General features: G+C 38.1%; 1 protein-coding gene across 3 annotated transcripts; it reads right to left on the bottom strand.

Moving 5' to 3' along the window:
- Positions 1 to 7,472: 7,472 nt before the first annotated feature.
- Positions 7,473 to 12,953, bottom strand: LOC114458759 (E3 ubiquitin-protein ligase TRIM21-like). Of its 3 annotated transcripts, XM_028441149.1 has the most exons (3): positions 10,880 to 10,916; positions 10,289 to 10,420; positions 7,473 to 9,074 (listed from the first exon to the last, which is right to left on the bottom strand). In XM_028441149.1, the coding sequence occupies exons 2-3, from the start codon at positions 10,295 to 10,297 to the stop codon at positions 7,473 to 7,475; spliced, it is 1,611 nt and encodes a 536-aa protein (XP_028296950.1). In that variant the 5' UTR covers positions 10,298 to 10,420; positions 10,880 to 10,916. The 3 variants fall into 3 exon arrangements, with proteins under 3 accessions (XP_028296950.1, XP_028296952.1, XP_028296951.1); XM_028441151.1 differs by lacking the exons at positions 10,289 to 10,420; positions 10,880 to 10,916 and adding an exon at positions 12,617 to 12,953; XM_028441150.1 differs by lacking the exon at positions 10,289 to 10,420 and having other exon boundaries at positions 10,880 to 10,893.
- Between the last annotated feature and the right edge of the window lie 2,450 nt (positions 12,954 to 15,403).

Here is a 15,403-nt window from a genome sequence, read left to right as displayed (position 1 = left end):
TGACTGGTTTTCTTGTCATCTTGTGAAGAAGTTCAGGGTGTTCTCTTTGGAATTTGGGGTTCTGAAAGTATTTACAGCCCCCCTTAATGACCTTGGACCGAATCTTCTCGAAGCCATAGAGGTTGAGCTGGCGGTGGAAGGATTTGAAGTGTCTGTCTGAGATCTCACACCCTTGGGACAGGACCTCCTTCTCTAAGAGGAACTGGTTAATGATGACTATCTCACCCCTGCTGTCCCAGAAAATAGCATTGTTGGCCGGGTCATTCACCAGATTCCACAATTTGGCTGGAAACCTTTTTGTCTCAATGATGTCTTGAAAAGACCGTTGAGGAGCAGATGATTCCATATTCCTGACACTATTTCTGTAGAAAATTCTGTAGAAATGTTGGCTTCAAAAAGTTGTGTTGTTTTGAGAGTTTATCTGTGCTGTAGAATGACTAAAGATGAAAGCGGAAGCAGCTCAATGAAAAACTTCAAAGCAGCCTTTGTGAAACTGTCAACAAATGGTTTCCAAGGCAACCAATTCATTCTATGCAGTTTTAAATGTACACAAAGCTGCTATGTCCAAATCTGGCTGTCATCAGTGTATCTACAAAATCACCAGCCGCAGAGGGAAATGGGGGTCATGGGGGGGGTTGCCATTTTGCAACTTTGTCGCATTTAAGACCCTTTTTTTTAAAAAAAAAATGACACTCTTTGGTGGGTTTTTATTTTTTACTTTTTATTGACAACAATCAATGCACATACAAACAGCAACAACAGTCCTGAGATTGGGCCCTATAGCTCTCAATAAAATATATATATATGGTTGCAATAAAGGACAGGGGAAAAAGAATAGACAGGGAAAGATTTGCTTTAAGTAGCTTTTCTACTAGTCCTTTAACTTCAGTCTGAAAGTTTTGGAAAATGGGGCAGTCCCTAAATATGTGCGTTTGATCACCCACAAGTCCACAGTTCCTGCAGCACTCCAGCAGAGTCTGTTGTAGAAAGGTCTTGTTCACCCCATCAAATGCTTTCTCAGCATATAAACTGAGAAGCGCTCTGGGGTGCCTGGTCGGTGCACCTGAGGGCCGGCGGGGCAGCTTGCAGCATCCCCTTGGTGCCCTCGGCGACTATGGGCGTGGTTGTCATCCCTGGGGGCGCTGCTCTCGGTGCTGCTTCCGTTCCGGGTCCTTCTGGCCTGGGGTCCGGACCCTGCTGGCTCTGGGCCCACCGGCGGGCTCCCGTCGGCTGCCCGTTCCGCGCGGCTCTGGCCGTCTGCTGGGCGGGGGCCTTGGCTCCTCTGCTGGGGTCTCGGGCGGGGGGCTCTCTGGGCCCTTCCCTCGGGGGGTTGGGTGCTTGGGTGTGGGTGGGTGGGGGGGGCTGGATGCTGGCGGGGGGCCTTGGGGTTGGGGGTTGGGGTCAGTGGGGGGATGCGCTGGGTGCTCGGCTGCTTGGGGCTTCCTCGGATGTGTGTGTGGGGGGCGGTGACTGCCTCTCGGCCTTGGATCTTGGGGGCATCTGGGGGGTTGCTCGGCCGCGGGGGGGTTGCCTGGGGCTCCCTGGCCCCCGCTCTTTCTGCTGGCCTGGCTGCATCTGCGGGCACAGGGCAGTTCCTGGGTTTGCAGTAGCGGTTTTTTTTTTGCACATATACTGGTATACGATGCACTGGCACGCCTTGGGATGTGGGATAAAACTCATACTGGGCTTAACCTTAGACACGTTAATCCCAAATACCTGCTTTAGGTACTACCATTCACTCATTCCCCCTGTTCACAGCCACCACCATTATAGCTAAGCTTCACACTTGTCACTATACTGGCTGGATTACACAACATAATAAGCACAATTTATTCTACAACCTCACATCTCACCCTCACTGCAAAACAGTCTATTCTTCCCCACCTTTTCTATTTCCTGCCTTGAGTCTCTCCTCCCTGCTCCATTTCCCCTCCCCCTCCCCCTCCACTTAGGTGTAACACTGCTCTCCCTTTTTATATCCTCCCTATAATAAAAGATTTCTTACCCTTCCTTAGGGAGGGCTGGTGATGGTCACAATTAAGCAATAAAATAAATCAATGTATTTTATTGCAATAACAAAATATGCATTGCTGTCTCATAATGATTGCACTTCCTGTGGTGTTGACCTTTGACAGCATGTGCAGACAAGTAATTGTGTGATTATTTGGAGATTTAAGGCTCTTCTGACCTTATCTGTTCCTTGTCTCTTTGCAATAAAGGAGAAGGCTGATGGGGGAAATAAGACGTGCAGAGTGTTGGATATTTTCCCTCCTTGTGAATAACACTAATAATGGCTTCAGACCATGACTAAGGGGGAACACCATCTGAGAGTGCATAGTTATAGACCTTATGCAGAAGTGGAGTCAGCTCTTTTTCAAATGCTTTGTAATATTCTCCAGGGAGGCCATCCACCCCTGGAGATTTGTTGTTGTTGAGTTTAAAAATGCCTTTTTTGTAATTGGGTGTGTTATTTGATCAGCTTCCTCCTCAGGCAGTTTCCTCAGATTAATTGATTTAAGGAGATTTTCAGTCATTTTTATCTTATTTGGGCAGTTTTCTTCCCTATAGAACTCCTGGTAATAATTGGTAAATGCCTTTGTCATATCCTTCGGCTGCAGCATCATATTCCCAGTACTTGCATTGTATTTTATGCACTACTCTGGCTGAAATGCTAATAGGTGGCTAGCCCTGTTACCAAATACATATTTTTTTTGATTTGTGAATCTCAGCTGCCCACCTGCTTTGTAAGTTAATAAGTTGTTTAATTTTTGTCTATAGTCTGTTTTAGTTTGTTCAGTAAGTCATCCTTTTGTGTTGTTAGATATTCTCTCTCCAATTCTCAGATTTTGTTTTCCAATTCTAATTGTTCTGCAATTCTCTCCTTTTTTAATCTAGAACCAATTGAAATTATGTTTACTCTTAGGACACATTTGGCTCCCTCCCATAATATTGTTGTGACACCCCATCCTTATCGATCAATTCAAGATCATCAATAATGCCTTTTTGTAGTTCTTTTTTAATAATTTCGTTATTTAAAATAAATACATTGGCTCTGTCTCCAGTATTCCAAGTTGTTATTTGGGCACATCTTTAGTGTAGTATAGTTGATACTGAGATATTGCGAGAGCAGCCAGAGCGAGAGTACAGAGAGCACAGAGAGAGAAAAGGAAACGGACATGGCAGCTGAATAGAAGTGTTAATAAAGAAAATATAAAACTGAACTAAAGGACTGTTTTTTTAAACAACACAACATTTAGTTTCAAACAGACTGGGGGCATGATCTGAGATGGAGATTGCATCTGTATTACATTGAGTGGCTCTAAAGGAGTCCGCTCCAGACATTAGGAACATATTTAATCTTGAGTGGGTAGAGTGAACCTGTAAGAAGAAGGTCAAATCTCTCTCTTTGGGATCTACCAAGCCTAACTCCCCCATCAGTGTTAAAAAAGCAGGGAGTCTATCAATAGGTGCTCTTTAAACACAATTCAAGTCTCCTCCTATCAGGATAATACCTTCTGCTTTATCTGCTATCAATGCTGCCATATTTCTGCAGAAACTTAGGCTGTGCTCATTTGGAGCATATATGGAGTTATTTTAATGCCCCCTATACTTCCAATTTAATTGTGATGCCCCTCTTTCTCCCATTGTTATATGAGGAGCTATATTGCTGGTCAACACATTCTCTTCTCAGCTTCAAGTGTTCCTTGAAGCTGGGAAGCTAGTTCATCGCATAGTTTTAGTTGGGCACTTTTCTCCTCTTAAAAGGGCTACTCAGCCCTTTAACATTATAAATAACACAGATTAGATTATCCATCTTGTTATATTATTCACTTTGTAGTTTTATTATTATTATTAATATTATTATTTACTATTATTCATTTTAACCGTGAATTGTTTCACACACGCATCACCAAAAAAACATTCACTACAAATAATAAAGTATTAGTCCATTTTCAATCTCAGGACATAAAGAACATTAACAACTGAAAAAAAAACAAATGAATAGAACAATGTGTGCTTCCACCACTGGCGGAACAAATCAGAGCCAGGCCGGGGGCGGGGCAAATGAGTTATGATGATAACATAATTTTACAACATACACATGCCCACAACAGTGGGGCTTACAAGCTTCGGCACCACGGACAGCGACTGTCATTTTGAAGTTCATCAAAAGGAAATAGAGTATAACAAAACAAGAGAACAACAAAAACATTAGACTCCGTGGTCACTAATATTAAAACAACACAAATTTAAAGCAGTTCAGCACCACGGATAGCGATTGTATCATTTTAACACCCACTTTAACCATTACAACTCAGAGCCTGTATCAGTAGCTATAAAGTTTGGTAAAATTGTTCATAAACACTATTTCAGTATGAAGTACTATAGACCAACTCACCACTATATGAAGGGTATACGACGATGCTCTGTATGTCCATTTTCTTTGCTCTCTCATTCTCTATGGACAACATGGCAAGTCCACTCAGTCTCTCCTGCACCACTGTGCTCCTCAACTGGTTTTTAATAAGTTTTAATTTGGAGAATTAGTGGGGCAACCTATAGACCCATTTAAATGTGGACAAACATGAGACACGTGACTGACGTGCGCATGCATACTCGGTGCAGAAACCATATATTGAATTACTTCCGGCGCACAGGTAACAGTGTTAGCAAACAATGGCGTTCTTCACCAGGTCGCTGCAGGATCTGCCGCTGATAACGATGAACGATGTTATTCAGATCATTCAGACCATGTTGAAGACACCCACGTCTAAAAAGGATAAAGGGTTCTAATCATTTTTTATTTATTAGTATTTATTTTGTTTCCTCACAGGAGTTGAAATCTAATGTTTTATGAAAAAAAAATATTCATATTTCTAAAAAAAACAGAATTAAAAGAAAAATCAGTGTGGAAAACAAGGAATTGGGGGAAAAAAAATGATTTTATAGGTCCGTAATTATTGCAATATACAACTACACAAAAATAATTATTTTTTAATTTAATACTTTGTATGCACTCATTTCATAATACTTTTCATATAAAAAATCATCATATTCCTATCTACCTATAAAAGCAAGGGAGGTCTGGATGTGTGTGTGTGGAGCAAATATCTCACCGACGCGGTGCAAGTTCGACCTGAAACTCGGTCGACGGGTTCCAAATACCCCGAGTGTGTGTATCTGTTATTTTGGAGTAATTTGGTCATTTCCAAATGTTTATTTTAATTTTATTTCACTTCTGGACGGCCCCGAAATGAAACCTATTCAACTTTTGACCTCCGGGTGTGAGGGGGTGCTAGCGCACCATCTGTTGAGAGACGACTTCCGGCATCCATTTTGAAGGCGAAACAGATGAACTGTGAATCAACTGCTATTCATCCACGTTCCAAATACCCCGAGTGTGTGCATCTGTTATTTTAGAGTAATTTGGTGACGCAAAACGGTCAAAACATAAATTTTATAATTACGGCTCCCTCGGTAAGAGCGCGCCACTTCCGGTTCCGGGTTCATGACGTCACCGTGTCACCGGGTTAAAAAAAAAAAAAGTCAAAATTAAAAACGTTTTTGTACCGCTAAAAGTCATTTAAGTTAATATTTCATGGTTATTAATATTATTCCTGTGATTCCAAACTTCCTATAAATCTCTGGTCAGACTTCACTTCCTCCTTTGTATCCATGAGTGTGGGCGGTGCCTGTGCTGATGGTCGTTACCTTATCGCAAACATTATGCTTCTTCAGACAGAGGAATGTAACGTTTTTGTGAGCGGATGAGTCCACTATGATTATTGTTTGTTCTGCGCAACGGTGAGTGTTTCTTCTCATATTCTACTATGTGGTAAGAAAGATGCTAGCAGCTGCAATGTAAACACACACACACACACACACACGGCTGATGCGCGCACTACATCGAGATGTACATGGTGAACTCACACAGAGCCGTTGAGAGAGATTTGCGACTTTGGTGTTGCAAAACGTTTATTTTCTGTGGTACTTTCGGGTCTCTGTTTTTCACACACACATACACACACACACACACACACACACACACACACACACACACATTATTGTTATTGCTATTCTTATATTATTCTTTTTTTTGTATTATTCTTTTATCTTATAGTTACTGGTATTCTCATTGTATTATTATTATTGCTATTACCTTATTATTTTGTTGTTATTGTTTTTATTGTATTATAGTTAATGGATTTGTTATTGTTATTGTATAATTTTGCTATTGTATTGAAGTTATTGCTATTCTTATAATTACCATTATATATTTTTTTCATTATTAATATATATATTTTTTATTATAGTTACTGGTGTTCTCATTGTATTATTAGCATTGCTATATTATCATTATATTACCTTATAATTATTTAATATTGTTTACTATTAATATTGTTTTTAGTACATTATTATTTTGTTATTGCAATTATTACCATTAATATCATTACAACATTACTTTTATTACTATTACTACTTTCACTATTAAGATTATATCCCTATCAACATATTTATTATTATCAGGGCTCTACACAAACTTATCCAGTGGTGGCACTGGTGTGACACACTTTCTCTGTTAGTCGAGGGGTTGTATAGCATAAACACACATGCTGATGAATAGTTGACTTAACTAGCTACCGTAGTTACCGTGTCTCTCTTAACAACCTGCGAGTTTTATGTGCAAGAAGCTCGCATGTGTGATAGATAATGCACGGAGGAGATGGCTGGCTCAAACACACACACACACACACACACACACACACACACACACACACACACACACACACACACACAGTATTTATAATAAAAATATACCAACATTTATACAAAAAGTACACAAAATGACAACAGAAATGCATAAAAATTTACAAAAAGGCTAAAAAAAAACAGACAAAATTACTCCAAAATACATACATTACAGAAAAAATACACCAAACAACAACAAACATGAAAATGACTCAAAATACACAAAACTAAATATTTATACAAAAATACACAAAATAACAACAGCAATGCACAAAACTACACTAAAAAAGATACAAAAATACACAAAAAGATTCCAGAATCACACTGCAATGGCAACAAAAAACTATAATTTTACAAAAAATGCACAAAAACACAACAGAAAGATACAAAAATACGCAATTATACCCCTTTTGCTCCCACATGAATGCATACTTCCTACGGGCACTGTACTTGTTTTACTAACCATTAACACATTTTAACTGATCATAAAACATGTAACATGTTTGTACAATGAATCATTTTGTAAAATCTTTTTTTTAAAATCCACTTTTATTTCATCACAATCCAAACACCAAATGTGAAACTTCTTTAATAAAATGTTTCCTCCCACTGTTGAGAATCATACATGTTAGGTTGGATGGAGTGCGTAACCAACCTGGAGAAGTGAATGGTTGCAGAGAACCATTGAATCTATTGTTGGTGTGACTTCATCATGACACTGATCATTCACTTTGATTGACAGGACAGATGATCAGAGGTGCTGAGTTTTTACCACCATAGTTTAAACCAGGACTAAAGAATGGGTGTAGATTATGAGTGAAGCAGCAGTGAGTGAAGGAGTAGATCAGAGCTGCTGCATCTACATCATAAAAGGAGACCACACCCTCCTCATAGTCCACAAACACACCCACCTTCTCAGGAACACGCTTCAGATGAAGAATGACTGAATGATCTTCATATGATTCATACACATTTCCATCTCTGAGTGCCACAGTCCAGTAACCATTCTTAGGAGTCAGAGTGATCTTTCCCTTCCTGTTGATAGATTCTTTAACCACTCCTAAATCCCAGTCAGTTTTTCCTTTAACCTGAACCTCAAAGTAAAATCTACCTGAACTGAAATTCTGTTTCCCTAAAACATTAATATAGTTAGAAAATCTCTTTGGATTATCTGGAAGTTTCTTCTTCACATCACTGTCATAAACTTGTTTTCCATCATCAGACAGGACAAGGTAAGGATTAGCTGTAAGAGGATCAAGAGTCACATCTACTGCAAACTGCTGCAGCCTCTTCATCTCTAACATCTTCATCTTCATCATCTCGTCACTAAGTGTGTCCTCCAGCTGAGCCACAGCTCTCAGCACAGTTCCTTCATATGATGATGGATGGACCATGACCTCTGTCCAGTCCTTGGTGGCTGGAGGAGCTTTCAGGGAGCAGAAGTGTTGGAGGAGGTGGTCTTCAGAGTGGGAGAGCTGCTCCACCTCAGAGCTTCTCTTCATCAGCTCAAAGATTTCCTCCTCCAGCTCTTTGATCAAACCTTCAGCCTCTCTCTCTTCTGCTTCCTGTTGCTCCTCCATCAGCTCCATCAGCTCCTTCAGGCCTCTCTCAACAAGCTCCATCAAAGCAATGAACATCTCCACACCTTCAGCTTTCGCTCTGTCTGCTGCTTCCTTCCTGATCCTCACTGACTCTCTGATCACCTCCAGCTTCTCTCGTCTCTTTTGGATCATCTGCTGAAGATAAACTTTCTTGTCTTCAAACAGATCTTCTCCCAGAGGGACTAACTGGTGACTCCTGTGCTCCAAAAGAGAACACATCAAGCAGACACGTGTCTGATCGCTCCGACAGAACAGCTCCAGAGGTTTGCTGTGCTTTGTACACATCATGGATTCTAGGTTCTCCACAGGCTCCACCAGCTGATGTCTTCTCAGGCCTGATGCTGTCAGATGAGGCTCCAAGTGAGTCTCACAGTAGGAGACCACACAGTCCAGGCAGGACTTCAGGGCCTTTACTTTGGTTCTAGTGCAGACGTCACAGAGAACTTCTCCTGGTGCTGCTGCTTTCCTCTCAGATTCACGTCTGAACTGAGAAACCATCTCACGCATCATAATATTGACCTTCAGCTGAGGTTTAGTGCTGAACACCTGATTACACACGGGACACCTGCTGGTGGTACTGGTGTCCCAGTGTGTGCTGATGCATGTTTTGCAGAAGTTGTGTCCACATGGTGTGGTGACTGGATCAGTGAGCACCTCCAGACAGATGGAGCACAGGAAGTGATGTTCAGACGTCCCACTGCAGGCAGAAGACATGTCCACAAACTGAGGGACAGAGACAAGCAGCACATTAACAGGACACTCTCATTGTTGTGGAACGTTCCTTTACTAATGTTTCTGAGTCCATCTCACTGAGATCACCTCTAGTATTTAGCATTGATTCAGTCATCCTGTAGTAATGTGGACAGTCGGCTGTGCCTCAGCAGCTGAATGTAAAAGTGCAATAGTTTGAATGTTTAAGGTTCAGATAAGTTCTATGGTTCTCTCATATTAACACCTAAATTATAGGTTAGATTTTTTGCGTACTTTATTTTAATGTACAATCTTTTTTCTTTAAAATAACCAATATATTGTGTAATAACAGACTGAAGTTTAACACAGCACAAACCTTTAAAGTCTGCATGAACCACACACTACATTTTACAGTGATTTTGTTTGGGAAAACAAATTAAACTAATTATCTGCCTCAAATGTAACTTATAAATACACGTCATTTCTGTGCAACTTGTGATTGAAATTCACAAGTTGTGATTAATCGTGATTATTTAGTCAGATTTGCAATTGATTGGTTATTTTTTTAATCCTTTGACAGCTAATTTATATTAAAAAAAAATCGTTCCCCATGAGCAGTAGAGACCTTTCTTAGATGATATCACACATCACATGACTTTTAGTGGTGGGTGGTAGATGATGGAAACCAATGGCAAACTTTTTTTCAAAATGAACATTACATTTATATCAAACCTCATTTGGACTTGATAAAATGAAAGTTAAAGATATGGAAAACATCACGTCACCAATTCTAAACTTTAGTTCAAGTTATCTTCAATGTTCATCAAATAAAGATATCTATGTAGTTGTAGATATCTGAGAAGATGTTTGGACTTGGCAGAAGTAGAAAGTTATGTTATTCTGTTGGTTTTATTCATTTTTATATTAACTAGTCACATTTCCTGAGATGCAATTGCCGTTTGCTAAAAAGCAAAAGTGTTGATTATCTAAAAAAGGAAACAAATGGTTCATTCATTCCTAAGTCAAATATGTTAGTTTCTCATGTATAAATATAATTTCTCTTTAACTAAAAAAATATGTTAATCTATAGAATTTTCAGTAGAATACTGGATTACAAAAATATTCAATAGCTACAGCCTTGAAACATATTGTAGACAATTATATATAACATGTTTGACGTGAATCCCTGTTTTAAATGTTAACAAAATGAGCTAAATGCTAAAAACAGCTAGAAAATTGTCACTTACCTTTGACATTAGACGTCCTATAATTAAGCCCTTCAGTGTTTAAAGGTGTTGCAATAAAAAGCAGCAGAGCAGCAATCCGTCACTTCCTTTCAGCAGCTCAATTCCAATGTTTCCTCAATTTACAATTTATATCTTGGGATAAAACAAAATAATGATCACATGTTAAATGTGTCACATTAAAATTAGTAAATACTTGTTCCTGTTGATTTGAGGCCAGTGAAATATGGGCCTGTCATAATACGTAATAATAATAATAATAATTTGTAGCTTTACGTGCAGTGAGACATTCCGTTATAGTTTCTGATGTAAATATTATATGCCGCTAACACACACACACACACACACACACACACACACACACAGTATAAAATGATAGAATTCAGACTAAATGTTAAATGTTAAAATGAACAAATTTAAAATGAGCTTTTATGACAAAGTTGTTCCAAAGATCGTTCAATATCAGCTCATTCACACAAGATTATGACTTAATATGTAACACATTAGATTAAAACAAGCAGTATTTACTCACTGGATTCTGGAAAATCAAAAAATTAGTCATTAAAGTTGACATTATTATTATTAGAAACTCACTTTGGTCTCAAACGTTGCTCACTGATGACATCTGCTGGTCAACGTTAATCAATATTATTAAAGCTACTTTAGTCGTTTCTGACGGTGCACGGGGAGATTCTGTAGAATGGTGGATATTCTGCAGCTTTCATCTTAGCCTGAGTTGCTATAACAACCTGTCAACATTGAGCTTCTATTTTAGCCTGAGTTGCCATGACAACCTGTCAACATTGAGCTTCCATTTTAGCCTGAGTTGCCATGACAACCTATCAACATTGATCCTCCATTTTAGCCTGAGTTGCCATGACAACCTGTCAACATTGATCTGTTTGAAGCTGCCTTTTGTGATTAAATGTGTGTCTTATTAACATAGGAAGATCAAATATATTAAATTAAATAATGCAAACACACACATTTTACTCCTCATAGTGGATATATGTATGGACTGTTACATCAGGCATAATTACTACCAATGAGGGAGCGTCTTATACAACAATAGAAAACTAATGAACATTTTACTCACCAGGGGGCGCTGTTGGCCAAAAACTTACATACTCTAATATTTTCCTTTTATTTTTCATTGTCAAAAGAATCCCTTAATAAACTATTCAAAACAATGCAATTTAACTAAAAATAAATCTTGAATGAAATAAATAAAGGAATAATACAAATGAAGAAACCTATTATTTAAATTCTGGTTCTATAGTAAACAATTCAAAACTGCATAATAGTTCTTTTTCTTTTTAAAAGTGCAACTAAAAATGTATTTTGTGCCTTAACAATTGGACTTTTTAAAAAAAAAAAAAAAGTCATTTTACTGTATTTACGTCAGATGTTTGTTTAGACCAGCAGAGGGCACTGGTAACCCAGTGGTCGGTTGGCATGTAGTTATTCCACCAGTGAAGAAGAGAAGCTATGCTAGCACACAGAGCTAATAGAAAAACGTGACTTTTACAGATATTCACGTAATATTACAGATATTCTTTCGGTGCTAAAGGGGTAAAGAATCATTTATGAGCATGTTTAACAGTAAATGGCTGCCAGATTCCGCCCGTCATGTCCGCTTCTAGAAGGATTAATATAAAGCGCCCTCTGCTGTTTAAAAAAACTATCTGATGTCAATACAGTTCAATGACTGTTTTTTTTTAAAGTCCAATTGTTAAGGCACAAAATACATTTCTAGTTGCACTTTTAAAAAAATAAGGAACTATTGTGCAGTTTTTCATTGTTTACTATAGAACTTCATTTGTATTATTCCTTTTTTTTATTTCATTCAGGACTTATTTTTAGGCAAACTGCATTGTTTTGAATAGTTTATCAAGGGATTCTTTTGACAATGAAAAATAAAAGGAAAATACTACAGTGTTTTCTAGCTTTTTCTCAAAAAAATTAAAGGAATATTTGTCAGTCATCATTTGTCTACAGTCCCATTTTGTAAAATAAATCATGAGAGAATTGTATCGTGAACCCAGTATCGGAATCGAATCGTATCAGGAGTTGAGTGAATTGTTACATCCTTATATATTACTGTAACTAATTATTTGTCACAATGAAGACAACAATATATCTCTTAAGGCATAGGGTAGTGTTTGATACATTTATAATGCAAACTACGTTTATTTATTTATTTTTTTAAGTTAATTTTTACCGGATTTACAGCAACAAATTGTGAAATTTGTGATGTTCGTTTCATCATAAAAAGATGATGTCAATGTTAATTTAAAAAGAAAAGAAAAAAACATTATAAAAAATATATACAAGCCTCTGTTATGAAGAAATATATCCGGTTCTGGATAAGGTTAAATCGGTATTTAGTGCAGTCGTTCCCAATCTTTTTTGGACAATACTTAAAACATTACCTTTAAAATGTGTGAACAAGTCCGTAACAGGTTCGTTGGTGCAGTCGCTTCTTAAAGATTCTGAGTGTCAATGCTCTTTTTCTTCTGGGTTCTATTCTTCAAAGCCACATTTAATGGCAAAATGATGTCATAATGACTTTGAAAAATAGAATCATTGTCATAAAGTAAGCACATATTTGGCTGTGTTGCTATAGTAATAAATTAAGACAAGACTTGCAATAAAAACAAAGCTTCAAAATGATGGTGTGCAAATCTTGTTAAACTGAGGCAAACAGCTGTGTGCTTATGTTACAATACTGTAACTAATTATTTATTATAATAAAGACAACAATATATCTTTTTAGGCGTAGGGTAGTGTTTGATACATTTATAATGCAAACTACTATTATTTTTTTCATTTTTTACGCTATTTTTACCAGATTTACATCAACAAATTGTGAAATTTTTGGCAATTGTGTGCTTTAATGTGTGCTAAATAAATAAATAAATGAAAATGAAATGGAGCCTCAGGGATCATACAATTGTTAATATCTCTAGAATCTATTGACATGTTTTAAATTGGACTTTCCTAATAATCTTGACAAAGGTTTGTGCTTTTGGCTTCACTTCAGTTCTCACTCGCTTTCTCTTTTGTTCACACAGCTTGAAGAGCTCAGCACCTCCATGTGTCCTTTCCAAAATAAAATAAATGGTACAACCACCACTCACTCCTTCCCTCTAGTCACGGCCACCACCATTATACTTGAGCTCCACACTTGTCACCAGACTGTTTGAATGGATTTCACAACACAATAAGCTCAATATACACAACTATTACATCACATTTTTTGACTGTAATTGGTTAATCATGTAACTTTTACAACTTAAACTACCTCTTTTTTTCACTTTAGAATGACATTGCAGGATTTGATCCATAGAGATGCTCTGGCCCCTTCAACAGCCTGCAGTCTATGAAGGTGAAGGTTCTAAAGGTAAAGGAGGAGGTCACGGTGGTGTCATGGATAGTGGCTTCCTTTGTTTACAATAAAATGTTCCTGAAACTTATGTCTGATTAAAGAATCTTCTATTCAAAAAAGTCTGTCTTTACTTGAATCACAAACACTCATTGCTATGTTTTCTGCACAGCTGAACAGGTAGTAGCAGCACCAAGAATAAGGTAAATGTAGGTGAAATGAATATTATCAATATCTGTAAAAGATAAAGATTTTATGAATGCAGAGTAGTCAACTGTTTTTAGAGACAATATTACATACATACACACTAAGCATGTGGAGATTAATCGATATGAATCAGTATCTCGATATAAACATGTGCGATGCGAGTGTATGGATTCATTCAGTGGCATCGGTACAATTTACAGGTGAAATCGAGATGCATCGGTCACTGCGTGCCTGCATCAGTAAAATCCATGGTTGCATCCATTTTTTCATCCATCCATCCATCTATCCATCCATCTATTTTCTGACTCGCTTGTTCCTGTTTTCAGGTCGCAGGGCAGACATAAATGGTTATCATGACCTCTGACCTTTGTGATAATCTAAGACTAAAATAGATGGCAAGATGGCGCCTATGTTTGGCTGTGCCGCTGCCTCTCTGTTACGATGTCTGTTACAATGTCGGTTTCCTGCATCATTTCTAATAATCTCTGCCATCATATTTTCTGACAACCAGCAATTGTGCAGCGATGACCGGGCTAAACCGGTCTTCGCTGCACGTCAGGAGGAAGAAGGGGGGGGTGGGGGTTGGTACAAAATACCCCCAGCCTGTGAGCCAGATAGCAAAATAATAGGTGACGTGCAGGAGGTAGCAGTGCACCTTTGGATGAGAGATCATCCATGCTCAGCAGAGCTAAGAGGGAGAGGAGGAAAGGCGTTTACGATACAAAAAATGGTGCTACGTACGAGAGTTGACGTTTCCAGCAGCACATAGCAGCGCACACTCAACCAGGGCATGTGTGGAACTCATGGATAGTGTGGCGATGGTGAGATAAAACGATAAAAGAAACGGGGAAGCGAGTGACACTCTGCATCTCCGGAGGAAGAGGAAGTTGTGTGTGTGCAGACTGACTGGGGGAGAGACTTGGAGGAACGCCAAAATACAGTAAGAAATCCATTCAACTCTGACCTAGATAGTAAAATAATAATAATAAAAAAATAGCTTTAAAGTCACTGACAGGGTTTTTTTTTTTTTAGAAAAAGGCTGTTTTCTCAGCTTTTTGCTCTGAAACTGAAGATTTGTGTAAAACTTGCTCTATTCAACGGCTGACTACAAAAGAACGAAACGAGCCAGAAACAAATGTTTTTTTTTTTTTGATGAATCCGGTGTCAGATTTCAGATAGTCATTGTAGAAAATATTCTGTGGGTCTTTAAAATCAGTCAAAATGCTCAAAAACAGCTGGCACTGAGGGGGGTAGAAAATCTGAAAATGGCTGGCACTGAACAAGTTAAGTAAGAACAGACCATATTCATTAAGTGTTATTAAGAGACACTATTCTTGTGGTACTACCACCTTATTAAGTCCATACTAAGCAAAACATATTGAGATCATAATTCATATACAAAACTTCCTTACTTACTAATAAGTAATAATTCTGAGGTTATTGGGGAAAACTCTGAGTTAATGGCTTACGTTTGAATAGCCATGCAGAATAAGGCATTAATAAGTACTTAATAATGACTGACTAAG

This window comes from Gouania willdenowi, unplaced genomic scaffold (genome assembly GCF_900634775.1).
Source record: "Gouania willdenowi unplaced genomic scaffold, fGouWil2.1 scaffold_177_arrow_ctg1, whole genome shotgun sequence".
Lineage (NCBI taxonomy): Eukaryota > Metazoa > Chordata > Actinopteri > Blenniiformes > Gobiesocidae > Gouania > Gouania willdenowi.
The sequence above is the reverse complement of the archived record's forward strand: the minus strand, read 5'-3'. Positions and strand labels throughout refer to the sequence as shown.